The sequence below is a fragment of the Mugil cephalus genome, chromosome 15 (genome assembly GCF_022458985.1).
Source record: "Mugil cephalus isolate CIBA_MC_2020 chromosome 15, CIBA_Mcephalus_1.1, whole genome shotgun sequence".
NCBI lineage: Eukaryota > Metazoa > Chordata > Actinopteri > Mugiliformes > Mugilidae > Mugil > Mugil cephalus.
In genome coordinates this window covers 18,507,459-18,524,235 of record NC_061784.1, presented here as the reverse complement: position 1 = coordinate 18,524,235, position 16,777 = coordinate 18,507,459, and the positions used below count along the sequence as shown (strand labels likewise).

General features: G+C 44.6%; 1 protein-coding gene across 5 annotated transcripts in view; it reads left to right on the top strand.

Annotated features, from left to right (window-relative positions):
- Positions 1 to 4,361: 4,361 nt before the first annotated feature.
- cadm1a (cell adhesion molecule 1a) overlaps positions 4,362 to 16,777 on the top strand; it is a 371,700-nt gene continuing 359,284 nt past the window's right edge. For 4 of the 5 annotated variants that reach the window (XM_047606950.1, XM_047606949.1, XM_047606948.1 and 1 more), the window contains exon 1: positions 4,362 to 4,506. In XM_047606950.1, coding sequence (XP_047462906.1) covers positions 4,434 to 4,506 — 73 coding nt within the window. In that variant the 5' untranslated portion in view covers positions 4,362 to 4,433. The remainder of the gene's footprint in view (positions 4,507 to 16,777) is intronic. The other variant, XM_047606947.1, reaches the window with a different exon arrangement.

Genomic DNA, 16,777 nt, shown 5'->3' with positions numbered 1-16,777 from the left:
GGACAGTGGTTATTTCACTGCCCGGGGAGTGGGAAAAAAAAAAAAAAAAACCTGCAGGCAGCAGAGTGTTTTTCTTCTTTGGAATCAGCGCCACCGGCACACCACCTTTCACGCGATAAAGGGGGCACTGACTGTAGAACCCTTCAAATTGAAACTCATAGCCTATCTATTCTCATTGTCATGTGACTGACATTAGTGCCATCCAGCTCACTGGCAGCAGCCTCCAGTCCCGTTCCTTGCTAGACAGCTGCGATGCACGGACGAGGCCGGTGGGAAACCAGTATGCCCTCCTACATTCCTGATTGCTGCACCACCACACTCAGTTGCCCCGCTATCGGTATGAGTGTGCATTTGGCTCCCTGAGCGGTGGTTGTTTATCTTTCCTCTCTGTCATACACCGGCCTGACGTTTCTGCCGGGGAGTGGATTGAGGTTATGCACTTACTTCTGGGGGATGTTGACGCTGGCCAACGATCCATCCCCATATTTATCACAAACATATCCCTTAATTCTGCTGCGCTCCAGATATTAAAGGGACAGTCCACCCAAAAATCTGGTATAGATTCCTGTGGTGTCTGGCAACAGAATTTTGTCAGTGGGTGCTTTTAGGTCCCGTAGGTGGAGGGGGGGTCCTCTGTGGATCATCCGACAGATACTTGATCAGTTTGGGATCTAGTGAATTTGGAGGCCAGGTCAACACCTTGTGCCGTTCTTCACGTTTTTGTAGTTGTTTCTGAATGTCTGTTGTGTATGTGCCTGTGATAGATTGCATCCTGCTGGAGATGAATGCTGCCTCCAAGAAGTGTCATAGCTATTAGGTGGGGATGCCTGGTCTGGTCTAGGTGGGTGGTACATGTCTAACTAACATCCACACAAATGCCAGGTCCCAACTAGAAGACTATCAATTATCTGGGCCTCACTGTAATCACACTGGTTCATATCAGTACAGCGGTGCTGACTCAGCCGAACCAAGCGTGGATGTTTCTCAATAGAAATGATTGCGTCCATTTTTATTTCAAGGAACAGCTGTCTGATTTGGAGCAGGATGCTGCAGCTCTCCGGGATCTCCCTGCTTCTGATGGCCTTTGAGCGACGTGCTTCTCGTTTCTTTATTTGGATCTGTAAACTTAGCTCGTAATTTGTTATTGGAGTTGAGATTTATTTGTTATCCCTCTAACAGCTGAGTCACTTTAATCCTTACTCATTTTAAGCAGAGTGGAGTGACTGACTCAACAGTCATAATTCTTTGAGTTGCACTATTAGCATGACTAAAAAGAAGCAAAGACACTCTTTGATATGATTACCATGCTACAACAATGTCAGCGTATACCGAACAGGAATTGTCCAAGCTTAAACGCGGACTAGAAGGGACACAAACATGAACATAATATACAAAATGTACATAAAACATTGTCACGCCTAATTCCCCATATTCCTATTTCCGCTAGTCAGTAGAGTACATGTTCTAATCTTTACGTTCCTTTTGTGAGTCTGAATGCAAGTCTAAATCTCAACAGTGTAATGCAGTAATAAAACATATCATGTGCCTTCTGAGGAAAATCTGATTTGTCTTGTCAGCATTGCTGCCATTAAACTGTATTTGGAAATGTATAACCAATGGTTATTTGCTACAGGAGGGGTTTTGGAGCTATTTAGAAAACTATACTGTTTATTTGTTGCCATCATTTATGTAATTTAAGTTACACAGTCTCATTATTATATTTCTGGACAAATGTTCAAGTGCCAGCAAGAACCCAGCGTGAGTTCCTGCTACCCCACAAGGCAGGAGGACTGGCCAGTAGTTTCTCTGTTGGGCACTGATTATTCCCTGGCAAAGATCTCCCGGGCCAGCAAATTGGAAGAATAATTGAGTCTGTCTTTGCCAGATTATGGCACAGCGTCCAAAATATTCACGCTGCCTTTCCTGACCACACCCTCATCAGATCACGTCACCATATTAGGTTGTCAAGGTGCTGGGTCTCTCGCCAGTCCATCACACGGGGAGAGACAACCATTCATGCTCACACTGATGATTTAGAATCATCCATTACATACACTTCTTTTGTACTGGAGGAGGAAGCCACAGCACAAAGAGAAAACCCATGCAGGCGTGGAGAGAACATCCACTCACAAAGGCCAGCGGATTTAAACCCAGAGTCTTCTACCTGTGAGGCATCAATTGCAATCAGACTATTTGAAATATAACAAAGCAGCCTTTGAAAGTTTCTGTTTAGTCCTTTTTTATACGTAGATTTTGAAAGAAATGCTAAATTGAATCTTAAGAGTATGGAGACTCATACATTTGTTTCCCTTTTCTCTTTACGCCCACATAAAAGATGGTCATCATTTAATAACTAAGCAGCTTCCTGTGATTTTTTTATGAGGGCGCAGGGCAAGGGTGGATTAATAACCTGTCCTCAAGAGGTTGGTTATCTTTTCAATAACAGCCACCTTAATGTGGTGGAGGAGTTTGTGTATCCCCGTGACCCTCTCTGCCGAATCATGGTTGGTAAATTGGTCAAAAGCATGGGATCAGAACAAAAGGGATTAAGGTGCCCATGGTAGACCAGGAAGAAGAGCTCGGCAGCAAAGAGGCTGGTGGCCGGTCTATACTGAGCACAAAAGAATGACATGGGGTCACCACCTTGTAAAACCACCACCTCATGAGGCTGATTGGTGCTCCTGTTGGCCAGGCCTCCAGACCCTTCTCTGTGGTTAGCTGTGTGTAGATAAAAGACAGACATCCATTATTGGCTTGTAGACCAAGAATTTGAAGCCTTGAGTTTAACATTGGGTGCTACCATCTTTTTGGTTTTTCTCAACTGTAACAATATTTGGATGACAGGGAGTAGCTGGGAAGAAGTGAGGGGTGGATCTGAACGAAGACATGAAGACAGGTTGTCAGTCATTCCAAATATGAGTCCTTGAACGTCTTTCTTTAAGATCTAATATCTGCTGAATTATTAAATATTTTCAAATGTAGCATCAGAACACTGATCAGAAGACGCAAATTTGGCTAATGTCATCAAAATGAGAAAAATACTGACACATTTAAATATTGGAGATTGGTGTCTGGTTAAACCAGCCATCACTTCACTTCACTTCACTGGAGGCAACATAAATTGTTTACAGTGAAAAACATTTGTTTTAGGAAACAATATGTGAAACAACAAATGGACTTTGGTTGCATGAAAAACAGTAGCCTCTGGGATGACAAGAATGAGACCTGGGAATGGTCTACAACCATGCACTCAGGATATGTTGTACCTGTAGCAACGTTTGGGGTTGGGTTTGAGGTTTTAATGGACACAATCTTGAGTGCAGGAATATGGTGGCTCCAGGATCGTGCCATTACTTTATTTTGCAGATGATGTGGCACTGTGCATCCTGGGCAGCAGCAGTGACTTCAGGCGCTTTAACTCCTTGTTCATTACTGATGATAAGACAGAATCTGATAAATCAATACGTTTGATTACAACTATTTAGAATCGATGGAAGCCAAAAATCAAACAACAATACCTTCAAAAGTACATTTCTGTGCATTTGTTCCAGGTTGTGCCACGTCATAATCTTTGGAATAAAATAAAAAGCAACAACTTGGTCAGTTTGACACAATATTTGGTGGGACAACAGCAAAACTGATCTTCGGTAATGAGTTACTTAGGGTGTACTCACACAAGGGCCAGTTGTGGTTACAGCAGCACGACGGAGAGTGAAACAGGCAATATGGCTGCAATTAATTTCGTGATCTTTGTAAACTACCTTCAAAATAGTCAGCTCTCTTCCTCTGATCATAGCGTACTGTAGTCAGGCATGGTACACTTGCACTCACACTAGCCAGAGAATCCAGACTTTAGATGAAAAGCGCACTTGAGTACGGAGTGATTGCCTAATGTAAATGTGCCCTAGGACTGGAACCAGACCGACTACCATCCGTGTCAAGATTGTGCACCAGTCCCAGCCTGCTGTTTGATTATGAATCAGTAAACTGCCTCCAGAGGGAGGGTGGGCAGTGGGGGCCCTTGATGCCTCAAAAACACTATGACTGGCCCTGCTTCTCTAAGCTATTACCACGTATAGGTGGGTGAAATGAGCCGGGGTTGATTTAGAAAAGCTCAACATGCAAAAAAAAAAAAAAAAGGTCCCATCATCTCGTTATGAGGACTGTACCCATCCAGTAACACCGCACACAAATCTCTTTTATCTCTCTTCTAACCACCACCGTTGCGCAACAAAGCATTTTTTTCCCAACCCTAAATCTCGTGGGAAGGAGCTGTTCTGTTACGCGTCCGTGATAAGTAACGCGATTTATCAAAATTGGGAAGGGGCAATATGGTAAATAGTGCCCTCCCCTTCCCGCATCTCATTATCTGAGTCCCGTTGTAGCTATAGGTGAAGCTGCCTCTCTCAGCCATACTGAAGCAGGTGTCCAACATGGCGAACACTGGCAGCGGCTCTCTCGCGACTATTCTCTTTTTATTCGTGTTTCAAGCGGCTCTTCTCAAAGGTAGGACTTGTCCGATGCTGTCTGAATGGAATACGCACTCTCTTCTCACATTTCCGTGGACGTGGATGTGGAGGAGAGGGATTTTTCTTCTTTATCAGTGGTTGTTTGTTTCTCTTGGCCGTGCGCGGTAGAGCGTTTGGATCTATCTGGTGATGTTTTCGAGCAAGTGCGAAAACCTCTCCGCAAAGTTGAAGGACTGAATAGAAAGCGCCGCTTTATGCGCTCCGGATTTGTTGAAACACGCGATCCAGACACGCTGCTCCGGGAAATGCATCACTTTGCTCACCGTTAGGCTACGGGCTAAGTCGCTTTGCCGCGACACAGCTGCCAACTTAAAATGTAGATGTTCTGGTGGGGAAATGACAAATCGCGTTGTCTTTTGTGGCTCGGTGAACGCACGGGCTTTTGGCGTGCGTAAAAGTAGTGTTTGCGTCCTCGCTTCCCTGGCTTGCTTACTTTGGCGGCATGTTGTCCAGAGCGGAGCCCGTAATGCCGCTGGAAATCACGGAGAGCAGCGGTGCGTTAAACTGGAAGATGCAGCAGCCTCGTGTGGGGAAGCGCTGCACCGAACTCCGTTCAAAAAAAAGCTCATTTATTTCGACTGAAGCCAAGCAAATGACTGCTTCGCGTTACAACGGACCACGGCTAATATTTTTAATTGTGTGCCTTTTTGGCAAATTCGGCGCGGAGGTGACTCGCGGATCCGCGTTAGTTTCATATTTAATGAGTTTTTTTGTGTATCGGCCATCCCGCTAGATGTCGACTGGAGAACAGAAGAGCGACGGGCGAATCCGCTGCAAAAGTTGGCATTTCATTGAATCGGGGGCCATTTAGTGCTCTTGAACGTATGCCGAAATGAAAAGCACGCCACGAGGTTTCAACACCTTCCATTTATCGCCACATAACATACGTTAACTGTTGCTGATAAACAAGGGAAGATTCGCTTCCTCCCTCCGAGTTCCCAGTTGCGCTCCGGGATGTGCACTCGTTGTGCCGGGACTGGATTTGCAGTGTGGCACCGTGCAAGAAAACGTTGTTGGCAGTTGGATGCTTTTGAGAATCGTGTAGATGTTTAGAGGGGGTGAAAAAAAAACTGAACGGAGGCTTGGAAACTGCGACACGAATCTTTTTTTTTTTTTTTACGCGTTTGGCTGGAACGACTTGTGATGTTGCGATGGTGACTTGGCGAGCTGCAGAGGACGCACACGCGTTTATTTAAATATAATGGATGGAGTGTTTCCAGCGTCAAGTGCTGAGCTGTGTGATCTGCGTTTAGTCGTGAACTACTGAGTGTTTTTCCCCCTCCTTCCATCCTTGCGCATTGATATGGTGAACGCTGTGCCGCGTCCAGCTCCTGTCGTATTTCGTTTACATCCAGTTATGCAATGATTACAAGCTCAAAGTTATTCATTGCAAAGCTTCTCCCCTTAAGAATAAACGCATTTTTTTTCGCGCTGACTCCGAGGATCTAATTGTGAGAATAACAGCGAGGCAGATGTCGAGGTTTGTCACATTGTGGATTATCCCTCAGACTTAATCCAGTTGTCTGCATTAAAATGGGCGCGCAGCAAAAATATATATATTTTCTTTTCCCACGCCACAGGTCGGGCAAACACTAAGTAAGAGCAAAACAAAGTAAACAAGACTGCTGTTGCTCCTTTCTGCACAGTGGACCTTGGCGCTTTACCTTCATGGAAATGGCTCCACTGATTTCAAACAAAGCTCAGGGCACACTTGCACAAAGCACATCAATTATTTACCTCGCTGCATACTGCAAGCTCACATTGTGCCAAACATTACTGTCTCCACCCCCCCACCCCCTCCATCCCTCCTGCCCTTAAATAGAAAAAATAAATAAGATCACAGTCGGGCTAAGAGAAGCCTGCAGTAATTAACTTCACCCCAGCTACGAGTCCCATTTTGGCACAACTCACGCTGTCATCAAATCACATGAGTGCTCCGAATGAAACGGGGAAAGGAGAGGTCGTTTGGAGCTCTCTGCGTTGGAGCTCTCTGCTATCTCTTGCGCACCCACAGACGACTTTCAGTCTCTAGAAAGGACTCGACAAGTGATGGTTGGATTGCATAAAAACATTTCAAAGAGGAATTAGACTTTTACCAAACGAAAGCTCTTAAATTGGTGCTCATGACGTGTGTCACAATCCTTAGATAGCCGGACACACCGATCAGGCGTAACATTATGACCGCCTTACTAAGATTGTGTAGGTTTCCAAACAGTTGTGACTCATCAGATGATGGACATGGGCCTTTTTTTGAGTTGTTCCTAAACCGTTTTGTGTCAGGCTGCATCGTGCTGTTGCCATCGAGGAGTGTCATTGCTGTGGGGGTGGGGGTGTCTGGTCTGGTCTGGTCTGGTCTAGCTGGGTGCCACATGTCTCAAGTAACATCCACGGCAATGAATGCCAGGTTCAAAAGTTTCCCGGTAGAACGATGAATTGTAACAAGATGGTCAATTCTATTCCTCCTGTCTCCTGTCAGTGGTCATAATGTTATGGCTGATACGTGACAACGACTACAGCAGTCAGAAGTTTCTGCAAATAATGAACCTTTGAATAAGTTATCAGAGTGGCATTTAGTGGCATTCTGCGATTATTTTTGCCTCGTGTCAGTGCTTGATTTACATTTTAAGTATGATTTCTTAGATTTTATTATTGAGTCGAATGACTCTGCTAAACCATTAGTGGTTAAAAGTGCCTCGCAGGCATCTCCTGATAAATAAAGTATCCATCTAATCTAATCTATGCACGTTGATAGGTCATTAAAATGTATTTAGTTTACTCATTCAGTTGCATCGTTTCGTATTAATTCCAGTTGTAGCGCTGAACAGGCTGCGGGCTCAGAAAGCCGAGGCTTGGCTCTCTCCACGTGTTGTTGAGGAGCTGCTCCTGCAGCACACTCTGACCACAGGCTTGCTCAGACTTGAAAACCTGGTTAGGTAATTTATCGGTAGCGGTGAGTGACATCTCTGCTTTCATTTTTGGGAAGTTGTGCAACAGAGTGGGAAAACAGGGGGTTGTCGTTATGTGGGCGAATGTGAGGAAAAAACGTGACTTCCTTGTAACCGGAATGATACCTCGGCTTTTCACGGCCCTGTGTTTGGATATCTCTTTTTTTTTTTCCTCATTTGGATTATCTCTAGTGGCTGTATTAATGGAGACTTAAAGAAAGAAATGAGATGTTAAGGCATGATATTTAACCACACGCAGTAATGTTCAGTAGAGTTGTGAATCTCTTTTGAGTTTATTCAACTGACCAGCATGGTGCTCATGCTGAGAGCAGAAGCTGAGGTTTTTCTCTCACTTCTACAGGAAGTTGGGTGAACTTAATGCACACTTGTGGTTCAGTGTTGTGCAGCTGTTCACACGCTGTCATTTAGGCCAAAGCAAGCTGCAGCGTGCAGGAGCCCCGAGGGAGCCCCGAGCGGGGATGCCAGCCCACAAGAGTCAAAAACTGCAATTCCCCAAATGGCAACCTTCAGATCCGAGCGATGAAGTGCAAACAATTGCAGTTCATCGAGTGGCCACTTGAGGCTGGCTCCAAAAGGGAGCAAATCCCCATAGACCCCCATGTTAAAAAGGCCAACTTTACAGCACCATTAAACATGTTTACAGCTGGTCTCAGTAGTTTATTTCACTATGACTCATGATATTCATGATTCTTGATTTGTTTTTTTTTAACTCCATATTTGGAATATCCGAGTGTGAGCGGAGTAAAGCCGATCCAACATGGCGACCGTGGGCTACGCCCCCTTCTAGCTTCATTTTCGATGAACAACCTGTAGAGGGCACTGTACCTTTTGGCAAATTTCATGAGCTCCAGCCCCCGTTGCAATAATTCAGGATGGGAAGCGGCTGTGTAGAATTTTTTCTAAATTTGAAAATTAATGCCATGTCATTTTCTAAATCTCAAAAATAAAGTGCGCGTGATTGGAGGTGCGGACGTTATCTGCCTGGTCGTCACCTGTCCTCCTCGGCTCCACTCGCACCCATTTGTGAGTTGGCCGGGAGCCAAGATGGCGACAGCCGCTTCGCAAAATGCTAATTGGGAATCTGGTCGTTGACATCACCATGGTTTCCTCCGTCTTATACACAGGCCGTGGACCGAACATGAAGCTACGTGAAGGAAAAGATCAACAATGTAATACAAGTCATCATAATTAAGGATTAATTAATAATGTATTTCGTCCACAATATGTGAAAAGTGAGAGCTTTCAGTCTGCTAGTGTGTATCATGTTTATAAAACTACTGTTTTGTGGTGTTCTTTGTTGTGTAATACAGAATTAAATGTACCTGTTTTAATTGTTTTAGCTTCAGTGCCCTCCCCCTCCCAATCGGGAATTCTGTACGCGAAGCCGTCCTACGTTGCCAGTGAACTTGAATCTTATCTTATTTTTTCCTTGAAGTAAATAATGCTTTAGATTCAAAAAGTTTTTTTTTTTTTTTTTTTGTTCAAGGCAAAAGTTATTTCACAGCTGCTGGCGCTGATATTCCCCCAGCGCATGGTGTATTGTTTGGGTATTGCTTACAGAAACTGGTTCCAGTGCCACGTATTTGGCTCCGAATGCGGCTCCGTTATCTGCCACAGATCATTTGCTCATAGCCTCAACTTGTTGGGTTGTAAACAGTCTCTTATTGTATCAAACAGTGCAAGTGCCGGGTAGATCTGCCGGTGCTGATGCGGCCGTAGGGTTTCATTGGACATCCGCGATGATCAAATTGTAGTATTTTTACAGTTTTTACTGCCTTGATTAAAAAAACACTTTTCTTTCATTCTTTTCTAAGAAAACCAAAAAACTTGTTGGTCTTGTCACAATGACTGGCCGTAAATCACTGACTTCAGAAAACTCGGTTGAATTAGAAAGTGTGGTTTGGCTCAGACTCAAGCTGGTAGGAGCCCTGGTGATGGAAAACAGGTGTGGAAATGGACTTGCCCCCTCCCTCACCACCCCCATACCCCACTGCACCCCACCCACCCCCCGTCTGTACACTCCAGCAGCCTCTCCAGCTGTAATGAAGAACAATGACTTTATTCCTGAAGGGAGGGGACCCCGAGTGACCCCTCACCCCCCTCCGTCCTCCTCCTCCTCCTCCTGCCTCCTGCCTCCTCCAGTCTACAGTGTCTCTGCTGGCAAGCCAACAGATGACTGGGCTGGGTCGCATCTGGCCTCTGTGCACTTAGTGTAATCAAAGAGAGAAAAAAGGTTTGTGGCCTACTTGTTAGCGAGCCGCCAGCCGATGGGATGTCAAGTAAGCCCCCTCCTATTCCAAATCTCTCGAGGGGGTTGTGGGGAGGGGGTGGAGAGTGGGCGTGGGCAGCAATCTGCCATCCTGAAAGCAGCACACTGGTATCGCATTAGACTCCTCTACTGTACAGTTTGGCAACCCTGCTGTCAAATAAACGAGTCTAGTTGAAGTGAATTTGAATATTTATGTATGTATTTACTTTATGTGGGAGCACAAAAAGCAGCTGTTCCAACCCCCCCCCCCCACCCCCCCAAATATGTGGACTAGTTCACGTAGGTCGCGCGAAGGAGGAGATCCTGATTCCGTAGTGCATTTACCACCGAGTTGTGTTGGGAAACGTGACTTTACGTTCCTCGCGGTTCTATTTTTAATCAACACGAATCCCCTCGCCGAACCGCTCAGGCTAGCAAAACATTTGCACAGTGTTTTCTCCCGGATGTAAAGTTCGGAAAACATCAGCCCTGTTTGGACTTTAACCCCGTGCTATAGACAAGAAGCCAGGAAGTGTCATCCTCCAATATTTAATTATTGAGGATGTTTTTTTCTCACCAGTGTATCTGGAAAAGAATGGCTGTGACTCAGTTTTTTGTGTTACTTTTTTTTTTTCTTCTTCTTCATCTTCCGGTCCCATTTCCAGGACTGCAGAGTACACAAGGTACAGAGGCGAAATTTCAATGGAAGTTCAATAGTATACGCGAATTCTTTTTTTTGTCAACCACCAGGTGGTGCTACAGTAATGATGAATGCCTTTGATGATGCAGGCCACACCCACTGAAGCCCTAACAGTTCTGTGCAGTATCGCAAAATGTGCGACAGCTCCTCAACGAACTACCGTATTCCCTCTAATAGTGGCCGGTATTGAATTAATGGCCGGGGGCGTGGTTTTCATGAACACACTCAAATACAGGCCGTGTGCGGCAGTCAGTCAGTTATAGATGTAGTAACACACAGGTACCACAGATGGCAGTGGCTACATTTAAAGTGCCACATGAAAACAAAAACATAAAAGCCTCCCCAGTGTTCTGGGTGGCCGAGTAAATCAAGGCCCCGGCCTCTATTAGAGGAAATACGGTAGTTTTATTTCAGTTTGTTCCCTAAAGTAAAGTAGATTTCAGATCTTCAGTGGTTAAATGTAGTAGATGTTTTGATGTAAGCCTCTGAGGCTGCAGACACCGATGGGTCTGTCGGTGTCCAGGGTCTCAGATCAAAAGGTTTCTGTGATTATGACCCGATAACAAGAACACAATTTCCCGTTCTAATGTTATTTATGGTAAATGCTTTTAGGACCTTCCGCCGTCTGTCAGAGTGCTTCTTTCTTCTCACGTTCACAGGATTGAGCCTGGCGATGTTTGGAACATTTTTACAAAATAAAAGTCAGCGCGGCTGTCATCTTTGAGCAGTATTGACTTTTTTTTTTTTTGGCTTTGACAAAAATGTCTTTTATTCGCTTCTTGTCTGTCCCGTCCGTCTGTGTTGCAGCGTTGCCACGGCTCGTTTGTGGCTGTGTGGCGAAGCAGGGTGGCTGAGGCTGACCTAACAGAATCAGAGCTGTCTGAGTCATCTAAGTAGTTCTGTAGACTCGTCTTGACGTCATTTAGTCATCACCCTTCCCTGGTGATTCTCTGCTGCTCTTTAATGTTGCCACCCCGTCCTCTTTTTCAATGCCTTATCTCTTTTAGTGTGGTCCCCGGTAGCTGACAGGCATGTCGTGACGAGTTATAGTCAGGTGACTTGATCAGTCAGGAATATTCCACAAAATATGCTTTTAGCTGTATTTCCAGGATCGTGGTCCTGGGGCGTTGTTGGTGGCGTTTTGGAGACTGCTGTCGAAATGGGTTTACACTGTTAACCGAGGAAGCAAGTGGACATCCTTTGGCACCCTTAAAGCTTCCAGTCAACACTCATTCATCAGTTCCAGACAAGATTGTTTGGGGCCGACGCTAAAGAAGTCGCATGACTTGGCTAGAAATTTACAGAAATCTAAATCTGGGAATTTGTTTTGCTCACTTTCAAAGAAAATGACATCTAGTTTCATTTGAGCTTAATCACTTTTCCTTTAGCACTCACTTGCCGAAACATTAGGTGCAAACAAATTAGTGACAACAATTCTGTTATCACAGTCGTGCGCTAAATCTCAGCCCCGTCACGGCTCTGATGTTTGGTTGAAACGATGATCGTTTTGGAAGATGTCATTTGTGGTGCTGTTGGATTGAATTCAGTACAAAAGTATGTCTGCTGGGATAGTCAAAACAATGAGAGATCGGTGCAGCACACCGGATCCAGTTCAGTAGTTCCACAAACCACAGTTGAATCCACGGCTGTCTAAATGCTTAATACCATAACCTTCATAAAGCTGAGGTTTAGTGCAAGACTGTTTTCTTGTAATAATTATTTTTTTTCCAGTTGTGTACCTAATGAACTGGCAAGTAAGTGTAATTTGGTTCAGAAATAACTGAAAACTAATAGCATATATATATTTTGGCATTTACATACAAAGTGTATCCATTGGTGTTTGCCCTAGGAACTTTAATCCAGGAACTTAAAGGACCTTTGAGATAAGTTGTCGTTTCCACTGCAGTCCAACGACACGTGCGTCTTCTGATGGGGTTGCGTTTGGCTATAAAACATCATGCTCCATTGCAGTCCGATAGGAGATGCTAATGCAGATTGTATAACAAAGTTGAGTCCTCACAAAGTCCTCGTGAAAGAGGACAACATGGCCACAAATGGCGTCTAGTGGAAAAGAGACAAAAACCTGAAATGCTAGACGTAAACAGCAGACTGATTTTTCCAAGCTGTTGCAAAGATGGACCTTGAGGGGGAAAATGCAGATAATTGCAAGCCCCACCCCTAAAGTTCTTGTGTCTTTTTTGTTTTTTTTGTTTTACAAAGTACTACCTAGCAACATGGTTAGGGTTGGGTCACGTCAGTCAGTCTGCTTTCAATACACAGGATATTAGCTTGACGACTGTTGGTGGAAATATAATTTTCTTTCGGTACAGAATGTTCCTCTAAGAACACAATTCAGTTTGCTTGATCTTTGCTCTTGTGCTACCGTCAGGACACAGAGAACAGCTACTGTTATACTTCCTTCCCGCAGAGCAAGTATCGAGGGCCGTATGGGGGCCGATATCATTTAGAAGCAGCGGTCCCTGCAGCAGCTGGGTTCCAGTTCAATTTCTTCCAGTCTGACAATAGCGAAAACCCCACAAGTGCGCCGTATGGGCTAAGTTTGAGGGGGGGGGGGGGGGAAGACAGATATATATATATATATATATATATATATATATATATATATATATATATATATATATATATATATAAATAAAATCATTAAGTGAGAGGGGTGGGTTACAATTGGCAAACCACAGCTTCTTTCAGGCTGTCAACTTATGGCAGTTTCATCAGCAAGCTGTCAACTGGAAGCAGACATTCTGGCTTCAGAGATGCACCCTAAAAGAAAGGTTTCTGCTTAGTTCTTTTTTTTTTTTTTTTTAATTTTTTTTGTTATTCCTTCACACAAAGAAATGATTAAAAAAAGAAAAGAAAAAAAAAAGTGATGCACGGGGAGGGGCCCTGCCGACATCAGAGCAGCCCCAGGCGGGTGGTTTTGCTCCGTGCATCCGACGGTCCTGACCAAACACCGATGTGATAAAAAGGAAAACAAATGCAAACGCACAAAAAATAATTTCTGCCTCGAGTCGCTCTTTAGTAATCCGAAGCCTAACCTGTGTTTGTTTTTTAACGCTGATATTTTATTCGCTCAGGCTACGTCTTCCACTTTTTATGTTTTCTTTTGCACATAATCCACATTAAAAGTCCTTAATTTCAAATGCGTATGTAACAGTCACTGTAGCTTAAACTTTCAGCACAAATCAAAGAACTATCGAATAAATGACTTGGTCTCCGGTGTTAAAAACTGACCATCCTCATAGGTCGCCCTGTCATTATATAACGCATAGAGAAACTTGTCGAACTTGCTAACTTTGAGCTCATGATATCATCACATACTGTATGTAATTCCTCTATTTTTCTGTACCGACTCATTGAATTCATTATTCATTTTCGTGCCATAATGTGCCGGGTCGCACAGGGGGCAATGGAGCAGCTCTAATGGCGAGGCTGTACGGCTGATTGATCTAATCCGAAGTCCCGAGCGAACCGTTGTCAGTCACGGAGAGAAGTGTTTTTCCGTCGCAAGTTTCTGAATTTCCAAAAGTCAATAAGTGGTCCTTTGATTGCTCCTTTCCTCGCAGTTTGCGACCTTCGTCGTCTTGCTCGCAGGGAGGCATCGCTCTCTGTAATTGGACCCATTTTGCCGACATTCATAGACACAATGCCGGGGTTCAACAATGAGTGAATAAGGAATCAATGCAGATCATTTGTGCTTTCAACCAAATAAACAATACGGCTGGTATTCTGTGGTAATCGTTGGAGGGGAAGTGAATGCCCTTCTGAATACAATACAGGTATGCACGGTAGGCCTGAGTGATCTTAGTTCTCCCATCTTTCATTTTACATAGCGCTCCAGCTTGTATTACATTTCGGTGAATTTGCTCCCGATGAGACCCTTCAGGCTGTTACACTGTCCACAATGGAACGGGATCACTTCTCTCTAACTGTGCTTAGTTCCCGTCCTTTGTCTCTATCCGCCGTCGCGCCGTCTTGACCGATACCTTCTGCTCTAATGCCAAACAACTACCACACAATAACCCTCCGTCTCGTTTTTTTTTTTCCGTGCGCCGCGTGGATGATGCAGAGGAAAACGCTTACCTGCTAGGGAACAACAGGGAGCAGTCCTCAGAGCAGAAACCGCAGATTGTGAGGCCTGCGAAGCGTCACGCAATTCAATAAATTATTAGTCTTTTGTATGAAAAGGAGCAAGTTCTTTGGTTATTTCGTCCTCGACTGGGCATAATTCAGACCAAATTATGACACAGGCATAGTTTTCATTATTTTTTATTTTTTTTCAAATATGAAATTGGCTACTTATGTTGTTCACCTTTTAACTGAAAGTGCTGTTTGAAGACCACGCCTCTGGAGAAATGGTAATCTCAGTTGTTCACGTCCACGCAGGAGGTCTTTGGCCTTGTAAGCCTGTGGCGTTCTGTGTGGCCCGTGGCGGAAAAATGTTCCGCTGTAATGCAAAGCAGCGGTATTTTGGAATTTTTCTCGCCTTTTGGCTTAATATTCCTCAGAGCTGGCACTTTGGCAGGCTCCGTTGCCTGGTAATGTTAAAAAAAAAAAAAAAACGAGAGCGAACGAGAGGGAAATTTTTTTTTTTTTTTTTCAAAAAATGGCAAGTTGGCATCAGAAATGGTGTCTTTTGCCCAGTGAGTCTGTTCATCATTTAGGACTGTAAGAATTGGCAGCAGGCGTCTCATTGATGAAGACCATGAAGAGGATATTCAATGTGAAATGGGTGGTGGGGTGGGGGGGTTTCCTGACTCACAAAGCACCTTTTTGGTGGAATTCTGCGCACGCTGCCGGTGCTTCCTCGCCGCAGTGTTTTCACTCTGCAGTTTGGCTTTGGAAATTCTGTTATTTCTTTTCGAGGAGGCTCGGCTGCTGGCAGATAACTTACAGATGACATAATGTACATTTACTCCCTCCCCGTCAAACGTCGTACTGTCCATTGACCGTTCAACTTTCTGGTTGTCTTTTGTAGTCGGTCTGTAGTGAAACGAGTAATGATCTTTTAGCAGGCTTCGCGTCGTGCTACGGACTTCGGAGTGTTTTCTGTCTGGTTCGTCTCTGGTGTTTCATTAGTTTCACAGGTGCCTCTCCGGGGTGCCTGCGTACAGAGAGTGTGACGACGGTGTAATGAAAAGTGAAGCCAAGGCAAATAGAGCTCCCCCTGGTGACCGGCTGCAGGGCCAAACTAAAAACGATAAAATTAACGTTAACTGGTTACAACTGTCAGTATGTGGAAGTTGCCTCCCAGTTCCAGCAAATGGCTGATGGATGAATCAGGAAATCTTGGCGTCACCTATCTTCGAGTCATCCCCTGGAAGCCCAGTAATATTGGCATTTTCCCCAGAGTCCAAGTCATCAGACGACACCCGCCGGTTTCCCACGTCGACTGTCAAGCTCATCTGAGAATCTGTGAAGACATCTCTCCCTCTGAAAATAATGACTGGTTGTACATTTGAGTCGACTTCCTGGAACACAATTAATCCGACCGGCAGTGTTTCAGCAAGTAGGACAAACCACCCCCTGCCTTCGAGGCTCTGACCTGAAAGACTTTGAATTCAATTCGCTGTGTGTGTCCTCCTGTGCTGTTGCTTGGAGAAGGGATACAGTAATATTCAAAGATTATACATTTTTTAAATCAGTCATTCTCACAATGGCAAAAAAAAAAAAAAAAGAGACCTCTCCTAGGATCTTACGGTTGGATGCTGCCAGTCCTAAGAAAACCGTTGGTATAGTACCTCTGGTATCGCTGCATTGGCGTCTGATAGCAAAACAAACTTCAGCTGTCTTGTTTTGGTTTTAGCTGTAACGATCAAATGCAAGTTCCTCTGTTGACCGACTCCCCGGCCCTCGTATCCAACAAGTGCTTGGGAAGAAATCACTTCCTGCGGGAAGGCACAGATACCAATTTGTCCAGCAAAAGTGCCTGCACGCCACGCTCCCAAACAACTCTAATGGATGACAATACCGGGAACTGAGGCCTGCTGTCAGCTCGGGTCTCTTTGGCGTTTGACCTCAGGACACACCGTTGTGCCAAAATTGTTGTCCGTCCATTACCAGATGGCTTTGAGGCGGTGTGTGTTTTTGGTAGGTTTTCCTTTGCAACCCCAACGCACTTTTGCTCTGTGTGGAAGGTGAAGAAAAGTGGCTCTGAAATGTAGGCCATCACTAACCGTCCGCAGTTAAAATTGCATCTGAACAGTCATTAAATAATAATGAACTCAACATGACAGATTCATGACATCTGTTAAGTAGGAAAAAAAAAAAAAAAGGGGGACAGCTGTGTATTTGTGCGACGTGAGTAACACAAATT